A 27,835-nucleotide genomic window follows, 5' to 3' on the forward strand; every position below is an offset into this window, starting at 1 on the left:
TCAGAATGACCTTCTGATCCAAATCAGTCAGGTTTCAAGACTAGTCATTCAACTGAGACTGCTCTTCTCTGTATCACGGAGGCGCTCCGCACTGCTAAAGCTAACTCTCTCTCCTCTGCTCTCATCCTTCTAGACCTATCGGCTGCCTTCGAACTGTGAACCATCAGATCCTCCTCTCCACCCTCTCCGAGTTGGGCATCTCCGACCCACGCTTGGATTGCTCCTACCTGAAGGTCGCTCCTACCAGGTGGCGTGGCGAGAATCCGTCTCCTCTCCACGTCTCACCCTGGTGTCCCCCAGGGCTCTCTAGCTAGTAAACCAGACTGGCCTCTCCCTCCATCTCCCAGTCATCTAGCTAGTAAACCAGACTGCCCTTTCTCTCTCTCTCTCTCTCTCTCCATCTGTCCCCCAGGGCTTGTTCTAGGCCCTCTCCTAGAACCGTTCTCGCTATACACCAAGTCACTTGGCTCTGTCATAACCTCACATGGTCTCTCCTATCATTGCTATGCAGACGACACACAATTAATCTTCTCCTTTCCCCCTTCTGACGACCAGGTGGCAGTCTCTGCATGTCTGGCAGACATATCAGTGTGGATGACGGATCATCACCTCAAGCTTAACCAAGACTGAGCTGCTCTTCCTCCCGGGAAGGACTGCCCGTTCCATGATCTCGCCATCACGGTTGACAACTCCATTGTGTCCTCTCCCAGAGCGCTAAGAACCCGTGATCCTGGACAACACCCTGTCGTTCTCAAATAACATCAAGGCGGTGGCCCAGTCCTCTAGGTTCATGCTCTACAACATCCGCAGACTACGACCCTCTCTCACACAGGAAGCCATCTGATCCAGGCACTTGTCATCCCCCGTCTGGAAACTGCAGACTCGCTGTCTGGCTGGGCTCCCTGCCTGTGCCATTAACCCAGCTCATCCAGTAAACCAGACTGTCCCTCCCAAGTTCTCTCTCTCTCCTCATCTGACCCAGTCTCTAGCTAGTAAAGACCATGACTGCTTGCCTCGGTGTCCAACCTGACCCAGTCTCTGAGCTAGTAAACCAGGGCACTGCCTGGATCCACCTCTGGCCTGCTCTCTCCATCTGACCCAGTCTCTAGCTAGGTAAAAACCAGACGCCCTCTCAATCACTCTCTGAAACCCCATCTGGACCCAGTCTCTAGCACTAGTAAACCCAGACTGGTTACTGCACTCTCTGTCTCCATCTGACCCAGCTATCTAGCTAGTAAATAATAAAATACGCCCAGACTGCCCCCACCCTTTAAGGAATACCTAGGATAGGATAAAGTATCACAAAAGAATCTCTCCATCTGACCCAGTCTTACTAAGTTCTAATATGTAAATATCAGAGGATGAACCCCTCAGGATGGCAATAACTTCCAGGATATGTCCCACAATGCCACTGAGGGAGAAACATGGCTTCCGCCTGGTAAACCAGACTGCCCTCAGTACTCCAGGCTGATCAGGCCCTACACTGCGTTCATCCACCATCTGGCCCCAGTCTCTAGCACTGAGTAAACCAGACTGCCCTCTCTCTCCCATCTGACCCAGTCTCTAGCTAGTAAACCAGACTGCCCTCACTCTCTCCATCTGACCCAGTCTTTAAGGAATAGCTAGTAAACCAGACTGCCCTCTCTCCCCTTAAAAGATCTAGATGCACTATTGACCCAGTTCCACTGGAGCTAGTAAACCAGACTGCCCTCTCTCTCTCCTGGATCTGACCCATTCTCTAGCTAGTAAACCAGACTGCCCTCTCAATCTAATCTGACCCAGTCTCTAACTAGTAAACCAGAACGTATTTAATGGTTATCTGACCCAGTCTCTAGCTAGTAAACCAGACTGCCCTCTCTCTCTCCATCTGACCCAGTCTCTAGCTAGTAAAACCAGACTGCCCTCTCTCTCTCTCTCCATCTGACCCAGTCTCTAGCTAGTAAACCAGACTGCCCTCTCTCTCTCCATCTGACCCAGTCTCTAGCTAGTAAACCAGACTGCCCTCTCTCTCTCCATCTGACCCAGTCTCTAGCTAGTAAACCAGACTGCCCTCTCTCTCTCCATCTGACCCAGTCTCTAGCTAGTAAACCAGACTGCCCTCTCTCTCTCCATCTGACCCAGTCTCTAGCTAGTAAACCAGACTGCCCTCTCTCTCTCCATCTGACCCAGTCTCTAGCTAGTAAACCAGACTGCCCTCTCTCTCTCCATCTGACCCAGTCTCTAGCTAGTAAACCAGACTGCCCTCTCTCTCTCCATCTGACCCAGTCTCTAGCTAGTAAACCAGACTGCCCTCTCTCTCTCTCTCCATCTGACCCAGTCTCTAGCTAGTAAACCAGACTGCCCTCTCTCTCTCTCCATCTGACCCAGTCTCTAGCTAGTAAACCAGACTGCCCTCTCTCTCTCTCCATCTGACCCAGTCTCTAGCTAGTAAACCAGACTGTCCTCTCTCTCTCCATCTGACCCAGTCTCTAGCTAGTAAACCAGACTGCCCTCTCTCTCTCTCTCTCTCCATCTGACCCAGTCTCTAGCTAGTAAACCAGACTGCCCTCTCCATCTGACCCAGTCTCTAGCTAGTAAACCAGCCCTCTCTCTCTCTCTCTCTCTCTCTCTCCATCTGACCCAGTCTCTAGCTAGTAAACCAGACTGCCCTCTCTCTCTCCATCTGACCCAGTCTCTAGCTAGTAAACCAGACTGCCCTCTCTCTCTCCATCTGACCCAGTCTCTAGCTAGTAAACCAGACTGCCCTCTCTCTCTCTCTCTCTCTCCATCTGACCCAGTCTCTAGCTAGTAAACCAGACTGCCCTCTCTCTCTCTCTCTCTCCATCTGACCCAGTCTCTAGCTAGTAAACCAGACTGCCCTCTCTCTCTCTCTCTCCATCTGACCCAGTCTCTAGCTAGTAAACCAGACTGTCCTCTCTCTCTCTCCATCTGACCCAGTCTCTAGCTAGTAAACCAGACTGCCCTCTCTCTCTCTCTCTCCATCTGACCCAGTCTCTAGCTAGTAAACCACACCTGTGTCCCGAATGGCATCCTAGTCCCCTTTTTAGTGCACTACTTTTGACTAGGGTCAATAAGTCCCCTATATAGGGAATAGGGTGCCGTTTCAGGACGCTCACCGGGCCTGTCTCATTAGGTCTCTGAATCTGTGTTTCTTCGTAATAATGTCTGATCAAAAACGTTTTAAAAACACACAGTAATATGAAGCCTGTGGACATGTGTTGTGTTGACATTTAGTTTGCATTAGATAGATGCTGTATGGGCCACAGGGGAATAATAACCAGGTTTATGTTGTCATGAAGGTTATTTCCTGCTAGTCGCTCCAAGGTTGTAGGCTGCTGGTGTATTTAGTCATAGAAGTATTTTCTGACCAATCATTTCTCTGTTATGGCCTCTTCAACATGGTGACCAACCATTTCTCTGTTATGGCCTCTTCAACATGGTGACCAACCATTTCTCTGTAATGGCCTCTTCAACATGGTGACCAACCATTTCTCTGTAATGGCCTCTTCAACATGGTGACCAACCATTTCTCTGTGGCCTCTTCAACATGGTGACCCCATTTCTCTGTTATGGCCTCTTCAACATGGTGACCAACCATTTCTCTGTTATGGCCTCTTCAACATGGTGACCAACCATTTCTCTGTTATGGCCTCTTCAACATGGTGACCAACCATTTCTCTGTTCTGGCCTCTTCAACATGGTGACCAACCATTTCTCTGTTATGGCCTCTTCAACGCAGAGTGAACACGGGCGCAGTGTGCGCTTTCTCTGTTATGGCCTCTTCAACCAAGGTTGCCAGGTGCACGGTGTTTCCTCCGACACATTGGTGCGGCTGGCTTCCGGGGTAGGATGCGCGCTGTGTTAAGAAGCAGTGCGGCTTGGTTGGGTTGTGTATCGAAGGACGCATGACTTTCAACCTTCGTCTCTCTCGAGCCCGTATGTACGGGAGTTGTAGCCATGAGACAAGATAGTAGCTACTAACAATTGGATGCCATGAAATTAGGGAGAGAAAAAAAATGGGTAAAATTTAAAATGTTTAATTAAAATTAAATTGTTCAAGGTGAACACTAGCAGTATTTTCAGATGGAGTCATGCAGTATCTATACGAGCTCTGTATTTATCCCAATGGAGAGCCTCTGGCTGAGAGAGCCTCTGGCTGAGAGAGCCTCTGGCTGAGAGAGCCTCTGGCTGAGAGCCTGGCTGAGAGGACTTCACTTCAGCACTGGAGGTATAGAGCCCCACCGTGGAGGTGGTGTCATAATACCCATAAAACCTAGCGGCTCAAAACAGGGAAATGGTTCCAATCGTTTTTCCACCATACATTTTTCCCCCCTATAGGGGATTTTAGAAACAGTTAAAATAAGGGCTGTGTTTGGTGTAGTTTACCCCGGAGTGACGTTTTGATTACCATGTAAATCTCTCTAGGACAAGGTGAATTTTATCAATATATCTCTAGGACAAGGTGACTTATCAATATATCTCCAGGACAAGGTGACTTATCAATATATCTCTAGGACAAGGTGACTTTTATCAATATATCTCCAGGACAAGGTGACTTATCAATATATCTCTAGGACAAGGTGACTTTTATCAATATATCTCCAGGACAAGGTGACTTTTATCAATATATCTCTAGGACAAGGTGACTTTTATCAATATATCTCTAGGACAAGGTGACTTTTATCAATATATCTCTAGGACAAGGTGACTTTTATCAATATATCTCCAGGACAAGGTGACTTTTATCAATATATCTCTAGGACAAGGTGACTTTTATCAATATATCTCTAGGACAAGGTGACTTTTATCAATATATCTCTAGGACAAGGTGACTTTTATCAATATATCTCCAGGACAAGGTGACTTTTATCAATATATCTCCAGGACAAGGTGACTTTTATCAATATATCTCTAGGACAAGGTGACTTTTATCAATATATCTCTAGGACAAGGTGACTTATCAATATATCTCTAGGACAAGGTGACTTTTATCAATATATCTCCAGGACAAGGTGACTTTTATCAATATATCTCTAGGACAAGGTGACATCAATACTCCAGGACAAGGTGACTTTTATCAATATATCTCTAGGACAAGCCCCACAATACACAGAAACAGCCCCACACCACACAGACAGCCCCACACCACACAGAAACAGCCCCACACCACACACACAGCCCCACACCACACAGAAACAGCCCCACACCACACACACAGCCCCACACCACACACAGCCCCACACCACAGCCCCACACCACACAGAAACAGCCCCACACCACACAGAAACAGCCCCACACCACACAGAAACAGCCCCACACCACACACACAGCCCCACACACACACAAACAGCCCCACACCACACAGAAACAGCCCCACACCACACACACAGCAGCCCACACCACACAGAAACAGCCCCACACCACACAGAAACAGCCCCACACCACACAGAAACAGCCCCACACCACACAGAAACAGCCCACACCACACAGAAACAGCCCCACACCACACAGAAACAGCCCCACACACACACAGCCCCACACCACACACAGCCCCACACCACACAGAAACAGCCCCACACCACACAGAAACAGCCCCACACCACACAGAAACAGCCCCACACCACACACACAGCCCCACACCACAGAAACAGCCCCACACCACACAGAAACAGCCCCACACACACACAGACACCACACAGAACACAGCCCCACACCACACAGAAACAGCCCCACACCACACACAAACAGCCCCACACCACACACAAACAGCCCCACACCACACAGAAACAGCCCCACAGCACACAGAAACAGCCCCACACCACACACACAGCCCCACACCACACAGAAACAGCCCCACACCACACACAACACAGCCCCACAGCCCCACACACAGCCCCACACCACACACACAGCCCCACACCACACACACAGCCCCACACCACACACAGCCCCACACCACACACAGAGCCCCACAGCACACAGAAACAGCCCCACACCACACACAGCCCCACACACACACACAGCCCCACACCACACACACACAGCCCCACACCACACAGACAGCCCCACAGCACACAGAAACAGCCCCACACCACACAGACAGCCCCACACCACACAGAAACAGCCCCACACACACAGATACAGCCCCACACCACACAGATACAGCCCCACACCACACAGAGCCCCCCACACCACACACACAGCCCCACACCACACAGAAACAGCCCCACACCACACAGATACAGCCCCACACCACACACACACAGCCCCACACCACACAGATACAGCCCCACACACACACCCCACAGCACACACACAGCCCCACACCACACAGAAACAGCCCCACACCACACAGATACAGCCCCACACCACACACAGAGCCCCACACCACACACACAGCCCCACAGCACACAGAAACAGCCCCACACCACACACAGAGCCCCACACCACACACACAGCCCCACAGCACACAGCCACACAGCCCCACAGCACACAGATACAGCCCCACACCACACACAGAGCCCCACACCACACAGATACAGCCCCACACCACACACAGAGCCCCACACCACACACACAGCCCCACACACACACACAGCCCCACAGCACACAGAAACAGCCCCACACAGTAACAGCCACACTAGAGCCCTGCATGTATTTTAAGCCCGAATCCTACCCAAGCCCTACACTATCCAGGCTCGATTGCTTCTGCCAAATTTAAACCCCCGGCCCGGTCCGAAATAAGTTCCTTCCGTCAGTAAATCCATGAGCTGCTTCTGTCAGTCTGTGACTCGCTCCCTGCGCCGCTCGCTCTGCATGCACTCTGCTCATGGCGCTTTGAGTATCCATAGCAACGGCTCTGCTCAATGAAGAGACATGAGAGCAGTTAGCAGTTAGTTACGTTGTCACTAAGGCCCGTACCCTAGTTACTGATGAAAGAAAACAGGCCCGTACCCTAGTTACTGATGAAAGAAAACAGGCCAGGCCCCTAGTTACTGATGAAAGAAAACAGGCCCCTAGTTACTGATGAAAGAAAACAGGCCCGTACCTTAGTTACTGATGAAAGAAAACAGGCCCGTACCCTAGTTACTGATGAAAGAAAACAGGCCAGGCCCCTAGTTACTGATGAAAGAAAACAGGCCCGTACCTTAGTTAATGATGAAAGAAAACTGGCCCGGCCCGAGTTACTGATGAAAGAAAACAGGCCCGACCCGGCCCTAGTTACTGATGAAAGACAACAGGCCCGACCCGGCCCTAGTTACTGATGAAAGACAACAGGCCCGACCCGGCCCTAGTTACTGATGAAAGACAACAGGCCCGTACCCTAGTTACTGATGAAAGAAAACAGGCCCGGCCCCTAGTTACTGATGAAAGAAAACAGGCCCGGCCCCTAGTTACTGATGAAAGAAAACAGGCCCGACCCCTAGTTACTGATGAAAGAAAACCCGAGGCCCGTTACTTGATGAAAGACAACAGGCCCGTACCTTAGTTACTGATTAAAAAAACAGGCCCGACCCGCCCTAGTTACTGATGATGAAAGAAAACAGGCCCGACCCGGCCCTAGTTACTGATGAAAGAAAACAGGCCCGGCCCGGCCCTAGTTACTGATGAAAGACAACAGGCCCGTACCCTAGTTACTGATGAAAGAAAACAGGCCCGGCCCGGCCCTAGTTACTGATGAAAGAAAACAGGCCCGGCCCCTAGTTACTGATGAAAGAAAACAGGCCCGTACCCTAGTTACTGATGAAAGAAAACAGGCCCGGCCCGGCCCTAGTTACTGATGAAAGAAAACAGGCCCGGCCTGACTGAAAGAAAACAGGCCCGGCCCGTTACCAGGCCCGGCCCGGCCCTAGTTACTGATGAAAGAAAACAGGCCCGGCCCCTAGTTACTGATGAAAGAAAACAGGCCCGTACCTTAGTTACTGATGAAAGAAAACAGGCCCGGCCCCTAGTTACTGATGAAAGAAAACAGGCCTGGCCCCTAGTTACTGATGAAAGAAAACAGGCCTGGCCCCTAGTTACTGATGAAAGAAAACAGGCCTGGCCCCTAGTTACTGATGAAAGAAAACAGGCCTGGCCCGGCCCTAGTTACTGATGAAAGAAAACAGGCCTGGCCCGGCCCTAGTTACTGATGAAAGAAAACAGGCCCGGCCCTAGCCTGATGAAAGACCAGGCCCGTACCCTAGTTACTGATGAAAGAAAACAGGCCCGGCCCGTACCCTAGTTACTGATGAAAGAAAACAGGCCCGGCCCCTAGTTACTGATGAAAGTAAACAGGCCTGGCCCCTAGTTACTGATGAAAGAAAACAGGCCCGTACCCTAGTTACTGATGAAAGAAAACAGGCCCGTACCCTAGTTACTGATGAAAGAAAACAGGCCCGGCCCCCTAGTTACTGATGAAAGAAAACAGGCCCGGCCCTAGATGAAAGAAAACAGGCCCGTGAGTTACTGATGAAAGACAACAGGCCCGGCCCCTAGTTACTGATGAAAGAAAACAGGCCCGTACCCTAGTTACTGATGAAAGAAAACAGGCCCGCCCTAGTTACTGATGAAAGAAAACAGGCCAGGCCCGTACCTTAGTTACTGATGAAAGAAAACAGGCCCGACCCGTACCCTAGTTACTGATGAAAGAAAACAGAGCCCTAGTTACTGATGAAAGAAAACAGGCCCGGGTAGTTACTGATGAAAGACAACAGGCCCGTAACAGATGAAGAAAACAGGCCCAGCCCTAGTTACTGATGAAAGAAAACAGGCCCGACCCGGCCCTAGTTACTGATGAAAGAAACAGGCCACACTGATGAAAGAAAACAGGCCAGGCCCCCCAGTTACTGATGAAAGAAAACAGGCCCGTACCTAGTTAATGATGAAAGAAAACAGGCCCGTACCAGTTACTGATGAAAGAAAACAGGCCCGGTTACTGATGAAAGAAAACAGGCCCGTACCTAACTGATTAAAGAAAACAGGCCCGTAATTACTGATGAAAGAAAACAGGCCAAGTTACTGATGAAAGAAAACAGGCCTGGCCCCTAGTTACTGATGGAAAACAGGCCTGGCCTGCTGTTACTGATGAAAGAAAACAGGCCTGGCCCCTGTTACTGATGAAAGAAAACAGGCCTGGCCCCTAGTTACTGATGAAAGAAAACAGGCTGGCCCTAGTTACTGATGAAAGAAAACAGTGGCCCCTAGTTACTGATGAAAGAAAACAGGCCCACCCCTAACTGATGAAAGAAAACAGGCCAACACCCAGTTACTGATGAAAGAAAACAGGCCTGGCCCCTAGTTACTGATGAAAGAAAACAGGCCAGGCCCGTACCCTAGTTACTGATGAAAGAAAACAGGCCCGTACCTTAGTTACTGATGAGCCCGTCGTGCTGGGGTAGGAGAGCTCTAAGCCACCCAGCACCACCACAGTCAGGAAGTTTAAACAGGACACATTCCAGGGGTCATTGTCTGCATCCCAAATGGCTCCTATTCCCTATATGAAAACTTTTGGCCAGAGACCTATCAGCCCTGGTCAAAACTAGTGCACTAACTAGGGAATTGTCCAATGAGAAGAGCTTGTTTTGTTTTGGGAAGTGACTGAGTCAAAGTGGGAGGTAGGCTGTCATGAACAGTGTACCAGACTACCCCACAATGAGCCACAGTCCAACACACAGGGCAGGGTTGTGTTCATTAGGCAATAAAACGGGAAAACAAGACTCAAAACAGGCCGGGGGGACTAAGAGGACATTGTCCAATGAGAAGAGCTTGTTTTGTTTTAAAGTGGAGAGGTTTCAAAACGTTGTGCCCTGATGAACGTGTGCCAGCTGAGCCACAGTCAGAGTAACAACAGTACTGTAGGGTCTGGAGGACAGGGAGCCCACTGACTAAACAGAGTAACAACAGTCCTGTAGGGTCTGGAGGACAGGGAGCCCACTGACTAAACAGAGTAACAACAGTCCTGTAGGGTCTGGAGGACAGGGAGCCTACTGACTAAACAGAGTAACAACAGTACTGTAGGGTCTGGAGGACAGGGAGCCCACTGACTAAACAGAGTAACAACAGTACTGTAGGGTCTGGAGGACAGGGAGCCCACTGACTAAACAGAGTAACAACAGTCCTGTAGGGTCTGGAGGACAGGGAGCCCACTGACTAAACAGAGTAACAACAGTACTGTAGGGTCTGGAGGACAGGGAGCCTACTGACTAAACAGAGTAACAACAGTACTGTAGGGTCTGGAGGACAGGGAGCCCACTGACTAAACAGAGTAACAACAGTACTGTAGGGTCTGGAGGACAGGGAGCCCACTGACTAAACAGAGCCCGGGTCAGTTTATTCAGACGGTTTTAATGCCAGGGAAGGGACCTGGGCTTCCTGAACATGGTCATTCAGAAGGGTTTGACCTCAGAGCAGCAGGAACAATATGCAGTAGCTCTGTGACTGATAGATACTGGACTGGCTGACTGACTGACTGGCTGACTGGCTGGCTGATAGATACTGGACTGGCTGACTGACTGGCTGGCTGACTGGCTGACAGATACTGGACTGTCTGACTGACTGACTGGCTGGCTGGCTGGATGGCTGACTGACTGGCTGGCTGACTGGCTGACTGATAGATACTGGACTGGCTGACTGGCTGGCTGACTGATAGACTGACTGTCTGACTGTCTGACTGGCTGGCTGGCTGACTGACTGATAGACTGACTGACTGATAGATACTGGACTGTCTGTGACTGACTGGCTGATAGACTGGCTGACTGACTGATAGATACTGGACTGTCTGTGACTGACTGGCTGACTGACTGATAGATACTGGACTGACTGGCTGATAGACTGGCTGACTGACTGATAGACTGGCTGATTGACTGATACTGGACTGACTGGCTGGCTGACTGATAGATACTGGACTGTCTGTGACTGACTGGCTGACTGACTGACTGATAGATACTGGACTGTCTGTGACTGACTGGCTGACTGACTGACTGATAGATACTGGACTGTCTGTGACTGGCTGCCTGATCGTAGACTGTGACTGATCGTAGACTGTGACTGATCGTAAACTGTGACTGATCGTAAACTGTGACTGATATTAGCAGCACCATCAGACCAGCAGTGGGAATTCTAGATGTTGACTGGAGATTAGACCCATCTGGTTCAATAAGAAGGGAGGACAAACTTGGATGAAAAGATTCAACATACTTTGCCTCCTGGTTTCAGAGTGGTGGGCCTTCAACTGGCTTTCAACACTACATTGTTCTTGTCAATACTGTTATAAACACGCTGGGCAGTACCACTGTTATAAACACGCTGGGCAGTACCACTGTTATAAACACGCTGGGCAGTACCACTGTTATAAACACGCTGGGCAGTACCACTGTTATAAACACGCTGGGCAGTACCACTGTTATAAACACGCTGGGCAGTACCACTGTTATAAACACGCTGGGCAGTACCACTGTTATAAACACGCTGGGCAGTACCACTGTTATAAACACGCTGGGCAGTACCACTGTTATAAACACGCTGGGCAGTACCACTGTTATAAACACGCTGGGCAGTACCACTGTTATAAACACGCTGGGCAGTACCACTGTTATAAACACGCTGGGCAGTACCACTGTTATAAACACGCTGGGCAGTACCACTGTTATAAACACGCTGGGCAGTACCACTGTTATAAACACGCTGGGCAGTACCACTGTTATAAACACACTGGGCAGTACCACTGTTATAAACACACTGGGCAGTACCACTGTTATAAACACACTGGGCAGTACCACTGTTATAAACACACTGGGCAGTACCACTGTTATAAACACACTGGGCAGTACCACTGTTATAAACACACTGGGCAGTACCACTGTTATAAACACACTGGGCAGTACCACTGTTATAAACACGCTGGGCAGTACCACTGTTATAAACACACTGGGCAGTACCACTGTTATAAACACACTGGGCAGTACCACTGTTATAAACACACTGGGCAGTACCACTGTTATAAACACACTGGGCAGTACCACTGTTATAAACACACTGGGCAGTACCACTGTTATAAACACACTGGGCAGTACCACTGTTATAAACACACTGGGCAGTACCACTGGTATTCCATTCTATTAATGAGGTTTGTTTCAATATCGACCTAGTTAATTTATTCCCTTGGGTCCGAACAAACTCAGACAACACTGATCCATTGATGTGTCCCACGTCAGCCACACATCAAGGCCGGTGAGTGATGTCACAATGCCACCCCTCACAAGTACCTGAACAATCTAAAAGGACAACAGACCTCTCTCTATACAGGACCATGATAATAGTCATGTACTTACTGGTCATATTCGGCGTTGTCGAGGTCACAGCGGGCATCCTTGTGCTTCTGCCAGTCTTTCCCGTGTTTACATGTGGTGAGCAGCACCACGTCCTCAGAGTTATGGACGTGATATAATGCATTCCTCGTGTCCGATCCGATTCCAGTGAGGTATCGTTTCCCTTTGAACACAAGCATGTATTTCCTGTACGGTGGGATAGAGTTGTATTTTAAATAGCCCCTCTCCCCTCCGGCGCTGGGGTGGTCTTTCCCAAAAAGAGGAATGGAGACATCGAAATTGGGTCTGAAGTTCTCTGTGCCGATGCTTGCCTTGGCTAGCATGGCCTGTCCAAAGTCGAAGCCCAGATCTTCCATGTAGTCGGGCCAAGTTCCCGAATAGAGGTTGAAGATGAGGTGATTCTTTCCGTTATTCCACAGATGCAAGTTCTGGACTTTAGTTCTGAGGTTGTGAACATACTGCGGAGACAGAATGTCCCTGTCTAGAGTGTCCAAACTCAGGACAAACAGACATGCCTGTCCCGGGTCAGACGTATAGAACCTGGAAGCCTCAATGGAAGATAAAATATTCTGATAACTCTCTGACATCTTCTCTCCTTTCTGTTGCGGGTAAACGTAAACTTTAAATCCGTTGGTTTTGCACAAGGAAAAATCAAAGCAGGAGTCCATCCGGCAACGTTTCCCGTTATAAACTCCCGAAATGACATCCCTCTTCTGTCGTGGCGATATGTGAACGTTGTACTCCTCGGTCTCCATTTGGTCCCAGGGGCTGAACGGCTGCAGGGACCCGGAGAAGTGGTGCCACTGGGGACTCCCGTGGTGTCCATGGAGGCTGCGGTCATCACGCCGGTTGTTGCTTCTGGATAGCGGGGTTTGCATCCCTCCAAAGTACAACAACAGAATGAGACACGCACCGGCGGAGAACAGAATTAAGTACCGTTTTTTGGCCTGCATGTGTCCTTCGATCAGGGTCGAGATGTCTAGTAAATCCAACGAGCCCCGATGAAGTTTCACTCCTCTCGCCACTACTTCCAATTGAACGGCTGCGCCATCTTCCTCCAGCCAGGAAGGGTTTAGCGCTCAACACGTCCACCACCTTCTGATTCCTTTCCCCAAGCCGACGACTGATCCAGCGCATGTGGGCGATGTATTATGATCATATACTTCTCCCCTTGTTAATAGTTATGGCAAACAGTGGCTATCTTCCAGCACTTTAAGAGTAGACTACCTTCCTGGTAAGTTAGGGATTGAAGATGCACCCGGACCTTACATTTCTTTATGCTATTAGCGGGTTCATCTTCAGTGTTTCATCCATCCGCCTGTATGTAAAAGAAGCAGGTATTTTCACTGACACTTTCTTGCTTTGTAGCCTAACGCTCCAGCAGAACACAATCACAATGTTCTAGCCAGCTACACAGGGCGACAAGAATGTAGCCAACTTGGCTAGCTTGCCCAAACATCCAGAGATTCAGGACTCACATTATAACGGTCCGTGTTGGACTACTCCATGGTCCAAACGAACGATATAACATAATGTGCCAAGCCTGCTATCTCGCCATATGAATTTCTGCAATTCAATAAATAAGTTGAAAGCAATTCGACTTAGCAGCATTCACAACACTCTCTCTCTCTGATTTACTCTCCTAGTCCAAGGAAAGACAACTCAGTCTCTTGAAGCGTCGGGAAATTATTGTTATACATTTTAAACAAACATATCCGTAACATATCCCAATTGTAAAAAAAAATGTTTGGTGAGTTGTTCTGGATCTCACACAGAGGCATTCCAAACCTACGGCGTCTGATGACGATATGACGTTCTTCCATAACGCACTGAGCTTTTTCATTGGTTCGCGTCATATCCCGAAACAGGCGGGGCTTCCGCATCCCATTCACAACTGGAGACCCGCCAAGAGTAACCTAACCCTGGAGGTTAGAGATGCATGGCAGGGTTTCTCTATTGCATTGCTTTTATCTCATTTTAACAGCACATTTTGGTTCGACCTCTCCTGTTAAATAATAAACGGTTATTTATTTATTAATCTTGCTCCTTTGCACCCCAGTATCTCTACTTGCACATTCATCTTCTGTACATCTACCATTCCAGTGTTTAATTGCTATGTTGTAATTCGCCACCATGGCCTATTTATTGCCTTAACTCCCTTATCTTACCTCATTTGCACACGCTGTATATAAACTTTTTACTTTCTGTTGTTCTACTGTATTATTGACTGTATGTTTTGTTTTACTCCGTGTGTAACTCTGTGTTGTTGTTTGTGTCGAACTGCTTTGCTTTATCTTGGCCAGGTTCCAGTTGCAAATGAGAAGTTGTTCTCAACTAGTCTACCTGGTTAAATAAAGTTGTTCTCAACTAGTCTACCTGGTTAAATAAAGGTGTTCTCAACTAGTCTACCTGGTTAAATAAAGGTGTTCTCAACTAGTCTACCTGGTTAAATAAAGGTGTTCTCAACTAGTCTACCTGGTTAAATAAAGTTGTTCTCAACTAGTCTACCTGTTTAAATAAAGGTGTTCTCAACTAGTCTACCTGGTTAAATAAAGGTGTTCTCAACTAGTCTACCTGGTTAAATAAAGGTGTTCTCAACTAGTCTACCTGGTTAAATAAAGGTGTTCTCAACTAGTCTACCTGGTTAAATAAAGGTGTTCTCAACTAGTCTACCTGGTTAAATAAAGGTGTTCTCAACTAGCCTACCTGGTTAAATAAAGGTGTTCTCAACTAGCCTACCTGGTTAAATAAAGGTGTTCTCAACTAGTCTACCTGGTTAAATAAAGGTGTTCTCAACTAGTCTACCTGGTTAAATAAAGGTGTTCTCAACTAGTCTACCTGGTTAAATAAAGGTGTTCTCAACTAGTCTACCTGGTTAAATAAAGGTGTTCTCAACTAGCCTACCTGGTTAAATAAAGGTGTTCTCAACTAGTCTACCTGGTTAAATAAAGGTGTTCTCAACTAGTCTACCTGGTTAAATAAAGGTGTTCTCAACTAGTCTACCTGGTTAAATAAAGGTGTTCTCAACTAGTCTACCTGGTTAAATAAAGGTGTTCTCAACTAGTCTACCTGGTTAAATAAAGGTGTTCTCAACTAGTCTACCTGGTTAAATAAAGGTGTTCTCAACTAGTCTACCTGGTTAAATAAAGGTGTTCTCAACTAGTCTACCTGGTTAAATAAAGGTGTTCTCAACTAGTCTACCTGGTTAAATAAAGGTGTTCTCAACTAGTCTACCTGGTTAAATAAAGGTGACATAAAAACATACATCCTCTTGATGATAGTCTAGGACTATATTCTCATATATTCTTTATGCAAATGCAGATTACAGACAAAACTGCTTCCTTTTGATTTTCAGCTCATACTGGGGCTCAAACCCCAGGAGCTCTGCCTCACAAACACACCGTGACTGACCACTCTTCTGAAGCATCTTATCCAGCCGTCACCGAAAAGCTAGCTACCAAAGCCATTCAGCTAGCTACCGGAGCCATTCAGCTAGCTACCGGAGCCATTCAGCTAGCTACCGGAGCCATTCAGGCTGAGGAGGGAGCTTCCCATCTGCTACACTGGCACAATACTTGCAAAGCGCTTTGCATCTCTCCTTGCAGGGCACTAATACACTGTTGTTCCCATTCAGCACAACCTCTGACCCCCCTAATCTCACTATTCTGATTGGGCTTTGAGGAACTCTGCCATGAAGACAGGATGAGCCATGTCACAGCAGAGCACCAGACACGACGGCTGAATTGGCTGGCAGCGTTCTGCAAAGGTGCAGGATACCACTAGCTCCCACCAGCACACTGTGAATGGACGGTGCAGGTTACCACTAGCTCCCAGCAGCACACTGTGAATGGACGGTGCAGGTTACCACTAACTCCCAGCAGCACACTGTGAATGGACGGTGCAGGATACCACTAGCTCCCACCAGCACACTGTGAATGGAAGGTGCAGGATACCACTAGCTCCCAGCAGCACACTGTGAATGGACGGTGCAGGATACCACTAGCTCCCACCAGCACACTGTGAATGGAAGGTGCAGGATACCACTAGTTCCCACCAGCACACTGTGAATGGACAGTGCAGGATACCACTAGCTCCCAGCAGCACACTGTGAATGGACGGTGCAGGATACCACTAGTTCCCACCAGCACACTGTGAATGGACGGTGCAGGTTACCACTAACTCCCACCAGCACACTGTGAATGGCATATTTATGCTGTCGTATGCGTCCCATCCGCAGGATGATATTACCAAACACTCGTGTTGTTTTCAGGAGATGGCTGACGACTTCATATATCAGCTTTAGTTATGTTGCTTATAAATCTTTTGGGCTTGTAGTCTTGTGGCATGTCCTCCTGGCCTGATCTGTTTTCACAGCTGCCGTCGTCTGAAAGAGGTCTGAAAGACTAGAAGTGATTCTGCAGAGCGGAGAGACAGGAGGTGTTTGCGTCCCAAATGGCACCCTATTCCCTATATAGTGCACTACTTTTGACCAGGACCCAATGGCACCCTATTCCCTATATAGTGCACTACTTTTGACCAGAGCCCATAAGGTTTTAGACCAGGGCTCTGGTCTGAAGTAGTGCACTATATAGGGAATAGGGCCCTGGTCTAAAGTAGTGCACTATATAGGGAATAGGGTGCCATTGGGCCCTGGTCAAAAGTAGTGCACTATATAGGGAATAAGGTGTCAGTTGGGACACAGCCAGGGAGTGAGCGAAAGAGGAATTTGACCTGCGTTCCTCGGGAGCTGTGGAGCAGGTCTGTGTTCGGTGGACAGCGGGTGCTGCTCCTATGGTCCACTGATCAAAGACAAGTCCTCCTCCTCCTCTCCTCCTTCCTCCTCTCATCATTCCTCTCCTCCCTATTCCTCTTCCTCTCCTCATCCTCTCCTCCTCTCCTCCTCCTCTCCTCCTCTCCTCCCTATTCCTCTTCCTCTCCTCCTTCCTGTCCTCCTCTCCTCCTCCTCTCATCCCTATTCCTCTTCCTCTCCTCCTTCCTGTCCTCCTCTCCTCCTTCCTGTCCTCCTCTCCTCCTTCCTGTCCTCCTCTCATCCTTCCTGTCCTCCTCTCATCCTTCCTCTCATCCCTATTCCTCCTCCTTCCTGTCCTCCTCTCCTCCTTCCTGTCCTCCTCTCCTCCTCTCATCCTTCCTCTCATCCCTATTCATCTTCCTCTCCTCCTTCCTGTCCTCCTCTCCTCCTTCCTGTCCTCCTCTCATCATTCCTCTCCTCCCTATTCCTCTTCTCCTTCCTGTCCTCCTTTCTCTCTTCCCTATTCCTCCTCCCCTCCTCATTCCTCCTCGGCCCAACCTTCCTTCCTTTCCTCTCTATTCCTCCTCGGCCCAACCTTCCTTCCTTTCCTCTCTATTCCTCCTCCCCTCCCCATTCCTCCTCGGCCCACCCTTCCTTCCTGTCCTCTCTCTTTCATTAGATTAGGTGAAGTAGTAGAAGAGGATGATAGCAGTTGTGTCATGATGTGATGATTGTGAGGCGCTGTAGCCTTACAAATTCAACAGTCACAAGACCGGGACATCAAACAGGCCTATGGAACGTCAAAGGGACCTGTAGCCTTACAAATTCAACAGTCACAAGACCGGGACTTCAAACAGGCTTATGGAACGTCAAAGGGACCTGTAGCCTTACAAATTCAACAGTCACAAGACCGGGACTTCAAACAGGCCTATGGAACGTCAAAGGGACCTGTAGCCTTACAAATTCAACAGTCACAAGACCGGGGACTTCAAACAGGCCTATGGAACGTCACAGGGAACCGTAGCCTACTGTTCAGATGGGATAAATGGAAACTGTCATCTGGACACTGACTGTAGAATGTATAATGTAGAATGTGGAATTCTCCTCCGTTGGATTCCAGAACAGAACACTAGAGTAATAGAATAACCTCTCACAGAGCCTTTATATTAACACCTACAGATTTTTTTTTTTAAATTGCAGTAAAATTGATCCACCAAATGTAGGCTACATTTTGACTTGGGAACAGGAGTGGAGAAATGTGATTTCTTTCTTTCAGCATCTTGAGATAATGTGAATGTGTAGGTTAGATAGCCTACTTCTGTAGAGGAAAGAGAAAGGGGGGTAGCTAGTCAGTAGTACAACTGAATACATTCAACTGAAATGTGTCTTCCTCATTTAACCCCTCTGAATCAGAGAGATGCTGTAATGGGGTGCGTGCTGGTGGCAGGGAAGTCAGGCGCAGGAGGGCGGTCAGGCGCAGGAGGGCGGTCAGGCGCAGGAGGGCAGTCAGGCGCAGAAGGGGCGTCAGGCGCAGGAGGGCAGTCAGGCGCAGGAGGGCAGTCAGGCGCAGGAGGGCAATCAGGCGCAGGAGTGAGGTCGAGGGTAGTCAGGCGCAGGAGGGTAGTCAGGCGCAGGAGGGTAGTCAGGCGCAGGAGGGCAATCAGGCGCAGGAGGGAAGTCAGAGGGTAGTCAGGCGCAGGAGGGAGTCAGGCGCAGGAGGGAAGTCAGGCGCAGGAGGGAGGTCAGGCGCAGGAGGGTGACGCAGGAGGGGAGGTCAGGCGCAGGCGCAGGGAGGTCAGCGCAGGAGGGAAGTCAGGCGCAGGAGGGAAGTCAGGCGCAGGAGGGAGTCAGCGCAGGAGGGGTCAGGCGCAGGAGGGAGGTCAGGCGCAGGAGGGGGTCAGTCGCAGGAGGGGGTCAGGCGCAGGAGGGAGGTCAAGCGCAGGAGGAGGGCGGTCAGGCAGGAGGGTCAGGCGCAGGAGGGAGGTCAAGCGCAGGAGGGAAGTCAGGCGCAGGAGGGTCAGGCGCAGGCACAGGAGGGAGGTCAGGCGCAGGAGGGGGTCAGGCGCAGGAGGGCGGTCAGGCACAGGAGGGAAGTCAGGCGCAGGAGGGCAGGAGGGAAGTCAGGCAGGAGGGCAGTCAGGCACAGGAGGGAAGTCAGGCGCAGGAGGGCGGTCAGGTACAGGAGGGACGTCAGGCACAGGAGGGAAGTCAGGCGCAGGAGGGAGGTCAGGCGCAGGAGGGAGGTCAGGCGCAGGAGGGAAGTCAGGCGCAGGAGAGGAGTCAGGCGCAGGAGGGTAGTCAGGCACAGGAGGGTAGTCAGGCGCAGGAGGGAGGTCAGGCGCAGGAGGGAAGTCAGGCGCAGGAGGGAAGTCAGGCGCAGGAGGGCCGTCAGGCACAGGAGGGAAGTCAGGCGCAGGAGGGAAGTCAGGCGCAGGAGGGGAGTCAGATAAAAATGGATTGGCGATGGCTAGAAGACCGGTGACGTCGACCGCCCCGAACAAGGAGAGGAACCAACTTCGGTTGTGTCACGACTTCCGCCGAAGTTTGCTCCCCTGCCTGTTCGGGTGGCGCTCGGCGGTCGTCGACAACGGCCTACTAACCGCCACCGATCCCTTTTTCCTTTTCTGTTTGTTTTGTCTTATTAGTTGCACCTGTGTCTATTTGTGTTTGCCGGATGGGCTTCCTTATTTAAAGCTAGTAGACCCGCCCTTGTTTTGTGAGGGATTATTCTTGTGTTACGTGTTGTTAGGTGTGTAAGTCGCTCTGGATAAGAGCGTCTGCTAAATGACTTAAATGTAAATGTAAATGTAATGTTCGTGCTCCGGACCTGGTACCCTGTGTTTTTTGGGTTGGTCCAAATTTTTCGCGCCCTGTATTTTGGTGCCATTTTAAAGTGTACTTCTCCCTGTGGAACTCTCTGCTCTCTGTGCCTGATTCTTCCCTCACACACCTGGTCCCCCGTGACAGGTAGAAGTCGTGACAGATGCGGGGCGCTGCCTTAATCGACATCACAGGTGCCATCTTTATTCAGCGTCATAAAAGCTGATAGTATTTCAACCACAGTTAGCGACCGTCTGTAAAGGTGCCGTCTTTATTCAGCGTCATAAAAGCTGATAGTGTTTCAACCACAGTTAGCGACCGTCTGTAAAGGTGCTGTCTTTATTCAGCGTCATAAAAGCTGATAGTATTTCAACCACAGTTAGGGACCGTCTTTAAAGATGCCATCTTTATTCAGCGTCATAAAAGCTGATGGTCCCTAACTGTGGTTGAAATACTGTCTATAAAGGTGCCATCTTTATCAGCGTCATAAAAGCTGATAGTATTTCAACTACATAATATATACATCCAAGCAGAACTGAAACCTGATCAGAAACATGTTGGCTGGTTGTTTTCACAGCTTTCTATTTCCTTACCACCGGTCAAACTGATTTCATTTTTACACAGAAAATCTTTCACTTAATTTTTTAGGTAATGCATTTTCTCCCCGGTCCCTGAACGTCTTTACCCGATGTCAGCTAGACTGAAGCAATAACTTATTACATTATTCCGGTGAGCAATTGTTTCTTTAGTCTTCTAGGGCAACTTATAATGACAGAAGAGAAGCTGCATGTATCTAACTATAGACAAGTTGACTAACTAATAGTCTTTATAAGAAAGGATAAGCAGAAACCTCTAAACCTGGCCAAATAAATCCCACCCCCTGTCAACACACCTGTCTCTGACTGTAGCCTACAGCGTATTTTCTATATTAGCGGGTTAGGGGTCGGGTGTGGACCTTAGATTTTCACTTAATCACATATAGTCAGGCGGTTGCGGATGGGTTATTAGCAATTGCTGGTTGCAGGTGAACAAACAGCTGACCCACGGCACCAGTTCAGCTAATTCTGTTGACACACAGGGGAGTTAGTACTGGACTGAAAAGCTATTTTCCCAATGACCATGTGTTTTCAGTCCAAGTCAGGACTCGTCTTAATCTGTCTCCAGGAAACCAGCCCCTTAACGACTAGACGTTCTCAGAGATGGTGTTTACAGAATGAGCAGTGGAATAGAATTACAATCCAATACAATGGATTGGTTTCTAGGAAAACATGTGGCACAGTAAACATTTAGATGGCCAATGATTTTCTGTCTGGTTGCCCGTTATCTCTATATTTGGATCAGCAGGGATGCTAAGTCATAGCTAGTCTTCCCACTGTTTAATGCCAACCTGGTCTCAGAACATTTCCTTTTATTCTGTACATAAATCCGAGATAATCCATTTAGTATGATATGTTACGTTTCGTTTCGTATGGTATGTATTCATTTGTAGATGTACATATGTTACGATTTCTAATTTAATGTTAGCTAGGTGGCTAACATTAGCTAGATGGCTAACATTAGCTAGATGGCTAACATTAGCTAGGCTCGGGTGCAGGGTTATGGTTGGGAGTTATGTTAAAGAGTTATGGTTAGGGGAAGGGTTAGCTAACATGCTAAGTAGCTAAAAAAGTAGTAAGTAGTTGCTAATTAGCTAAAATACTAATGTTGTCCATGATGAGATTCAAATGAACCTTTTGGCTGCTAGATGTATGCGTACCCCTCCACCCACCCTCCTTTTGTTTGTGCTTTTTAAACAAGTGACCTTGTGTCTTATTTAAATAAATAAAACAAGTAACCTTTATTTATCTAGGAAAGTCAGTTAAGAACAAATTCTTATTTACAATGACGGCCTATCGGGGAACAGTGAGTTAACTGCCTTGTTCTGGGGACAGTACAACATAATTTTACCTTGTCAGCTCGGGGATTCGATCCAGCAACCTTTCAGTTACTGGCCCAACGCTCTAACCACTGGGTTTGCCTGCCTCCCCTTATATAACCATACCAAAGGTAACATATCATAGTAATTGGAGTGTCTTGGTTTTACATTTACTATGTTACGTCTAGTCTATGAGACCAGGCTGGTAATACATGCAGAAGCCAAAATGTCATTCAGATGCTGCCAGGGTCAACGCCGCCCTTCCCTTATCAGAGCTGCCAAATGGGGCTTAATTGTCAGCTGCTGGGTCGGATTGAGGGTAATTTGTAGTTCTGCACACATTTGAAATGTACATGATGTTGTGTTACTACTGATGGGACATTGAACCAAACGTAGGGGGAGGTAATATTGATTGCAACAGGCTCAATTCTGAATGGGTTTTGAGTGTTGAATCAATGCAGAATGTGATGGTTACAAAATGGGTCATTTTCCACACAATCCTTCATGGATGGTTGAAGTGCATAAATGGAAATAGTTTTAGGACAGTTTAGCTCCGGGCTCCAGCCTATCGGCAGACGGCAGTGACATCAGTGGCTCAGTGACATCAGTGGCTCAGTGACATCAGTGGACAGACAGTATGATTTCACTGTGGGTGGAATAGTTTGCAGCCCTAATGGCTATATAGGGGGTGGGAATAGGGCCCTAATGGCTAATAGGGGGGAATGTTTGCAGCCCTAATGGCTATATAGGGGGTGGAATAGTTTGCAGCCCTAATGGCTATATAGGGGGGTGGAATAGTTTGCAGCCCTAATGGCTATATAGGGGAATAGTTTGCAGCCCTAATATAGGGGGGGAATAGTTTGCAGCCTAATGGCTATATAGGGGGTGGAATAGTTTGCAGCCCTAATGGCTAATGGCTATATAGGGGGGGGGAATAGTTTGCAGCCTAATGGCTATATAGGGGGTGGAATAGTTTGCAGCCTAATGGCTATATAGGGGGGAATAGTTTGCAGCCCTAATGGCTATATAGGGGTGGAATAGTTTGCAGCCCTAATGGCTATATAGGGGGGGTGGAATAGTTTGCAGCCCTAATGGCTATATAGGGGTGGAATAGTTTGCAGCCCTATATGGTTTGCAGCCTAATGGCTATATAGGGGGGGGGGAATAGTTTGCAGCCTAATGGCTATATAGGGGGAATAGTTTGCAGCCCTAATGGCTATATAGGGGTGGAATAGTTTGCAGCCTAATGGCTTATAGGGGGGTGGAATAGTTTGCAGCCCTAATGGCTATGGCTATATAGGGGGGGTGGAATAGTTTGCAGCCCTAATGGCTATATAGGGGGGAATAGTTTGCAGCCTAATGGCTATATAGGGGTGGAATAGTTTGCAGCCTAATGGCTATATATAGGGGGTGGAATAGTTTGCAGCCCTAATGGCTATATAGGGGGTGGAATAGTTTGCAGCCCTAATGGCTATATAGGGGGTGGAATAGTTTGCAGCCCTAATGGCTATATAGGGGGGGAATTTGCAGCCCTAATGGCTATATAGGGGGGTGAATAGTTTGCAGCCTAATGGCTATATAGGGGGATAGTTTGCAGCCCTAATGGCTAATAGTTTTGCAGCCCTAATGGCTATATAGGGGGGGATAGTTTGCAGCCCTAATGGCTATATAGGGGTGGAATAGTTTGCAGCCTAATGGCTATATAGGGGGGTGGAATAGTTTGCAGCCCTAATGGCTAATGGCTATATAGGGGGGTGGAATAGTTTGCAGCCCTAATGGCTATATAGGGGGGGGGAATAGTTTGCAGCCTAATGGCTATATAGGGTGGAATAGTTTGCAGCCTAATGCAGCCCTAATAGGGGGAAGGAATAGTTTGCAGCCCTAATGGCTATATAGGGGGTGGAATAGTTTGCAGCCCTAATGGCTGGAATGGCTATAGTTTGCAGCCCTAATGGCTATATAGGGGGTGGAATAGTTTGCAGCCCTAATGGCTATATAGCCCCTAATGGCTATATAGTTTGCAGGGGGGGTGGAATAGTTTGCAGCCCTAATGGCTATATAGGGGTGGAATAGTTTGCAGCCCTAATGGCTATATAGGGGTTTCAAGAATAGTTTGCAGCCCTAATGGCTATATAGGGGGTGGAATAGTTTGCAGCCCTAATGGCTATATAGGGGAATAGTTTGCAGCCCTAATGGCTATATAGGGGGAATAGTTTGCAGCCTAATGGCTATATAGGGGTGGAATGGAATAGTTTGCAGCCCTAATGGCTATATAGGGGGTGGAATAGTTTGCAGCCCTAATGGCTATATAGGGGGGGAATAGTTGACAACTGCAGCCCTAATGGCTATAGTTTTTGCAGCCCTAATGGCTATATAGGGGGGGTGGAATAGTTTGCAGCCCTAATGGCTATATAGGGGGTGGAATAGTTTGCAGCCCTAATGGCTATATAGGGGGTGGAATAGTTTGCAGCCCTAATGGCTATATAGGGGGACCGTTTGCAGCCCTAATGGCTATATAGGGGGAAGGAATAGTTTGCAGCCGTTCATCCACCTCTGGCTATATGAGGAAGTAGGGCTCAGCCCAGGGGAACTGTTTGCAGCCCTAATGGCCATATAGGGGACAGGAATAGTTTGCAGCCCTAATGGCTATATAGGGGGATGGAATAGTTTGCAGCCCTAATGGCTATATAGGGGGGGGGGGGGGGGGTGGAATAGTTTGCAGCCCTAATGGCTATATAGGTCTAGTGTGTAGTCTAAATAGAGGTGAGTTTCCGACAGAAACCACACACACTGGGTCTAACGATCATCAAGATTCAAATTGATCGACACAATTAAAACCCTTTGTCCTCTCTAAGCACAAAAATATATTGATGTTAATCGTACAAATAGAGTTATTCTTAACCAATGTGTCACGTTCTGACCTTTATTTCCTTTGTTTTGTATTTATTTAGTATGGTCAGGGCGTGAGTTGGGTGGGCAGTCTATGGTTGTTTTTCTATGTTTTGGGGTATTTCTATGTTTCGGCCTAGTATGGTTCTCAATCAGAGGCAGGTGTCATTAGTTGTCTCTGATTGAGAATCATACTTAGGTAGCCTGGGTTTCACTGTGTGTTTGTGGGTGATTGTCTATGTTGATGGCTTGTTTCAGCGCAGCTCACATTAGCGTCACGGTTGTTATTTCGTTTACTGTTTTTGTATAGTGGTCCAGTGTTCAGTTCTTTAATTAAACATTCAACATGAACACATATCACGCTGCATATTGGTCCTCCGATCCTTCTCGCCTCTCCTCTTCAGATGAAGAGGAGGACGACCGTGACAGAATCACCCACCAACCAAGGTCCGAGCGGCGTGGTAACAGACAGCGACAGCAGCAGCAGCAGCAACAACAGCGGCCAGCATCACAGGACTCCTGGACATGGGAGGAGATACTGAACGGAGAGGGACCCTGGGCACAGGCTGGGGAATATCGCCGCCCCAAAGCAGAGCTGGAGGCAGCGAAAGCTGAGCGGCGGCGATATGAGGAGGCAGCACGGCAGCGCAACAGGTACGAGAGGCAGCCCCAAAAAATGTTTTTGGGGGGCAGGCGAGTGTGGTACTAAGCCAGGTAGCAGACCTGAGCTCACTCCTCGTGCTTATGATAAGCAGCGCATTACTGGTCAGGCACCGTGTTATGCGGTTAAGCGCACGGTGTCGCCAGTACGTGCCCATAGGGCAGCCCCCCCGAAAGTGCCATGCGAGTGTGGGCATCGAGCCAGGGCGTATGGTGCCTGCTCAGCGGGTCTGGTCGCCTGTACGCAGTTTTGGTCCAGGGTATCCTGCGCCGGCTCTGCGTGCTGTGTCTCCGGGGCGCTGGGAGGGTGCAGTGCGTCCTCTGCCTGCGCTCTGCTCGTGCCGGGCAAATGTGGGAGTGGAGCCTAAGGGAGAGGTGCGTGTAGTGAGCACTAGATCTCCCGTGCTTACCCACAGCCCGGTTCAACCTGTGCCTGCAATCTGGAGGGTCCGGGCTAGAGTAGGTGTCCAGCCTGGGGAAGTGGTGCCAAGGCTGCGCACCAGAGCTCCAGTGCTCCCCCACAGCCCGGTCCTTCAGGCTCCTCCTAACACCAAGCCTCCTGAAGGTCTCCCCAGCCTGGTGGTTCCTGTGGCAGCCCCACGCACCAGGCTGTCTCTCTGTCTCCTCCCTGCAGGTGGTCCTGTATGTCCGGCGCCGCTGCCGGAGTCTCCCGCCTGTCCGGCGCCGCTGCTGGAGTCTGAGGTGCCAGAGCCCCTCAGCCCAGAGCCCCTCAGCCCAGAGGCGCCAGAGCCCCTCAGCCCAGAGGCGCCAGGCCCTGCCCCTCTGTCCAGAGCCCCTGCCCCTCTGTCCCGAGCCCCTGCCCCTCTGTCCCGAGCCCCTGCCCCTCTGTCCCGAGCCCCTGCCCCTCTGTCCCGAGCCCCTGCCCCTCTGTCCCGAGCCCCTGCCCCTCTGTCCCGAGCTTCTGCCCCTCTGTCCAGAGCTTCTGCCCCTCTGTCCAGAGCCCCTGCCCCTCTGTCCAGAGCTTCTGCCCCTCTGTCCAGAGCTTCTGCCCCTCTGTCCAGAGCTTCTCCCCTCTGTCCAGAGCTTCTGCCCCTCTGTCCAGAGCTTCTGCCCCTCTGTCCAGAGCCCCTGCCCCTCTGTCCAGAGCTTCTGCCCCTCTGTCCAGAGCTGCCCCTCTGTCCAGAGCCCCTGCCCCTCTGTCCAGAGCCCCTGCCCCTCTGTCCAGAGCCCTGCCCCTCTGTCCAGAGCCCCTGCCCCTCTGTCCAGAGCCCCTGCCCCTCTGTCCCGAGCCCCTGCCCCTCTGTCCCCTTCTGCCCCTCTGTCCAGAGCTTCTGCCCCTCTGTCCCGAGCTTCTGCCCCTCTGTCCAGCTTCTGCCCCTCTGTCCCGAGCTTCTGCCCCTCTGTCCAGAGCCCCTGCCCCTCTGTCCAGAGCCCTGCCCCTGTCCAGAGCCCCTGCCCCTCTGTCCAGAGCCCCTGCCCCTCTGTCCAGAGCCCCTGCCCCTCTGTCCAGAGCCCCTGCCCCTCTGTCCAGAGCCCCTCTGTCTCCCCTCTGAGCTCTGCCCCTCCTCTGTCCAGCCCCTCTGTCCAGAGCTTCCCTGCCCCTCTGTCCAGAGCTTCCAGCCCCAGAGCTTCCGCCCCTCTGTCCAGAGCTTCCGCCCCTCTGTCCCGAGCTGCCCCTCTGTCCAGTGGGGTCATTGAGAGGGGTGGCCAAGGTTAGAAAGCCACGGAGGCGGGCAATAAAGCGGACTAACACAATGGTGAAGTGGGGTCCGCGTCCCGCGCCAGAGCCGCCACTGCGGACAGACGCCCACCCAGACCCTCCCCTATAGGTCAAGGTTTTGCGGCCGGAGTCCGCACCTTTGGGGGGGGGTACTGTCACGTTCTGACCTTAATTTCCTTTGTTTTGTATTTATTTAGTATGGTCAGGGCGTGAGTTGGGTGGGCAGTCTATGTTTGTTTTTCTATGATTTGGGTATTTCTATGTTTCGGCCTAGTATGGTTCTCAATCAGAGGCAGGTGTCATTAGTTGTCTCTGATTGAGAATCATACTTAGGTAGCCTGGGTTGCACTGTTTGTTTGTGGGTGATTGTCTATGTTGATGGCTTGTTTCAGCGCAGCTCACATTAGCGTCACGGTTGTTATTTCGTTTACTGTTTTTGTATAGTAGTTCAGTGTTCAGTTCTTTAATTAAACATTCAACATGAACACATATCACGCTGCATATTGGTCCTCCGATCCTTCTCGCCTCTCCTCTTCAGATGAAGAGGAGGACGACCGTGACAGAATGAAAACATTGAATATCATTTAAAGGGCATCTTACCAGCAGTATCCCGGCGACAACTTTAGGGCTCTGGTCTAAAGTAGTGCACTATATAGGGAATAGGGTGCCATAGGGCTCTGGTCTAAAGTAGTGCACTATATAGGGAATAGGGTGCCATAGGGCTCTGGTCTAAAGTAGTGCACTATATAGGGAATAGGGTGCCATAGGGCTCTGGTCAGAAGTAGTGCACTATATAGGGAATAGGGTGCCAT

The 27,835-nt window shown here is 49.5% G+C and overlaps 1 protein-coding gene across 1 annotated transcript in view; it reads right to left on the reverse strand.

The window, feature by feature from the left end:
- The window catches only part of LOC115118158 (exostosin-1-like), a gene marked incomplete at its 3' end in the record, with an annotated part of 84,988 nt that extends 70,886 nt beyond the window's left edge, over nt 1-14,102 (reverse strand). The window contains exon 1 of the mRNA XM_065015444.1: nt 12,312-14,102. Coding sequence (XP_064871516.1) covers nt 12,312-13,261 — 950 coding nt within the window. The remainder of the gene's footprint in view (nt 1-12,311) is intronic.
- Between the last annotated feature and the right edge of the window lie 13,733 nt (nt 14,103-27,835).

Source organism: Oncorhynchus nerka, unplaced genomic scaffold (assembly GCF_034236695.1).
Source record: "Oncorhynchus nerka isolate Pitt River unplaced genomic scaffold, Oner_Uvic_2.0 unplaced_scaffold_1425, whole genome shotgun sequence".
NCBI lineage: Eukaryota > Metazoa > Chordata > Actinopteri > Salmoniformes > Salmonidae > Oncorhynchus > Oncorhynchus nerka.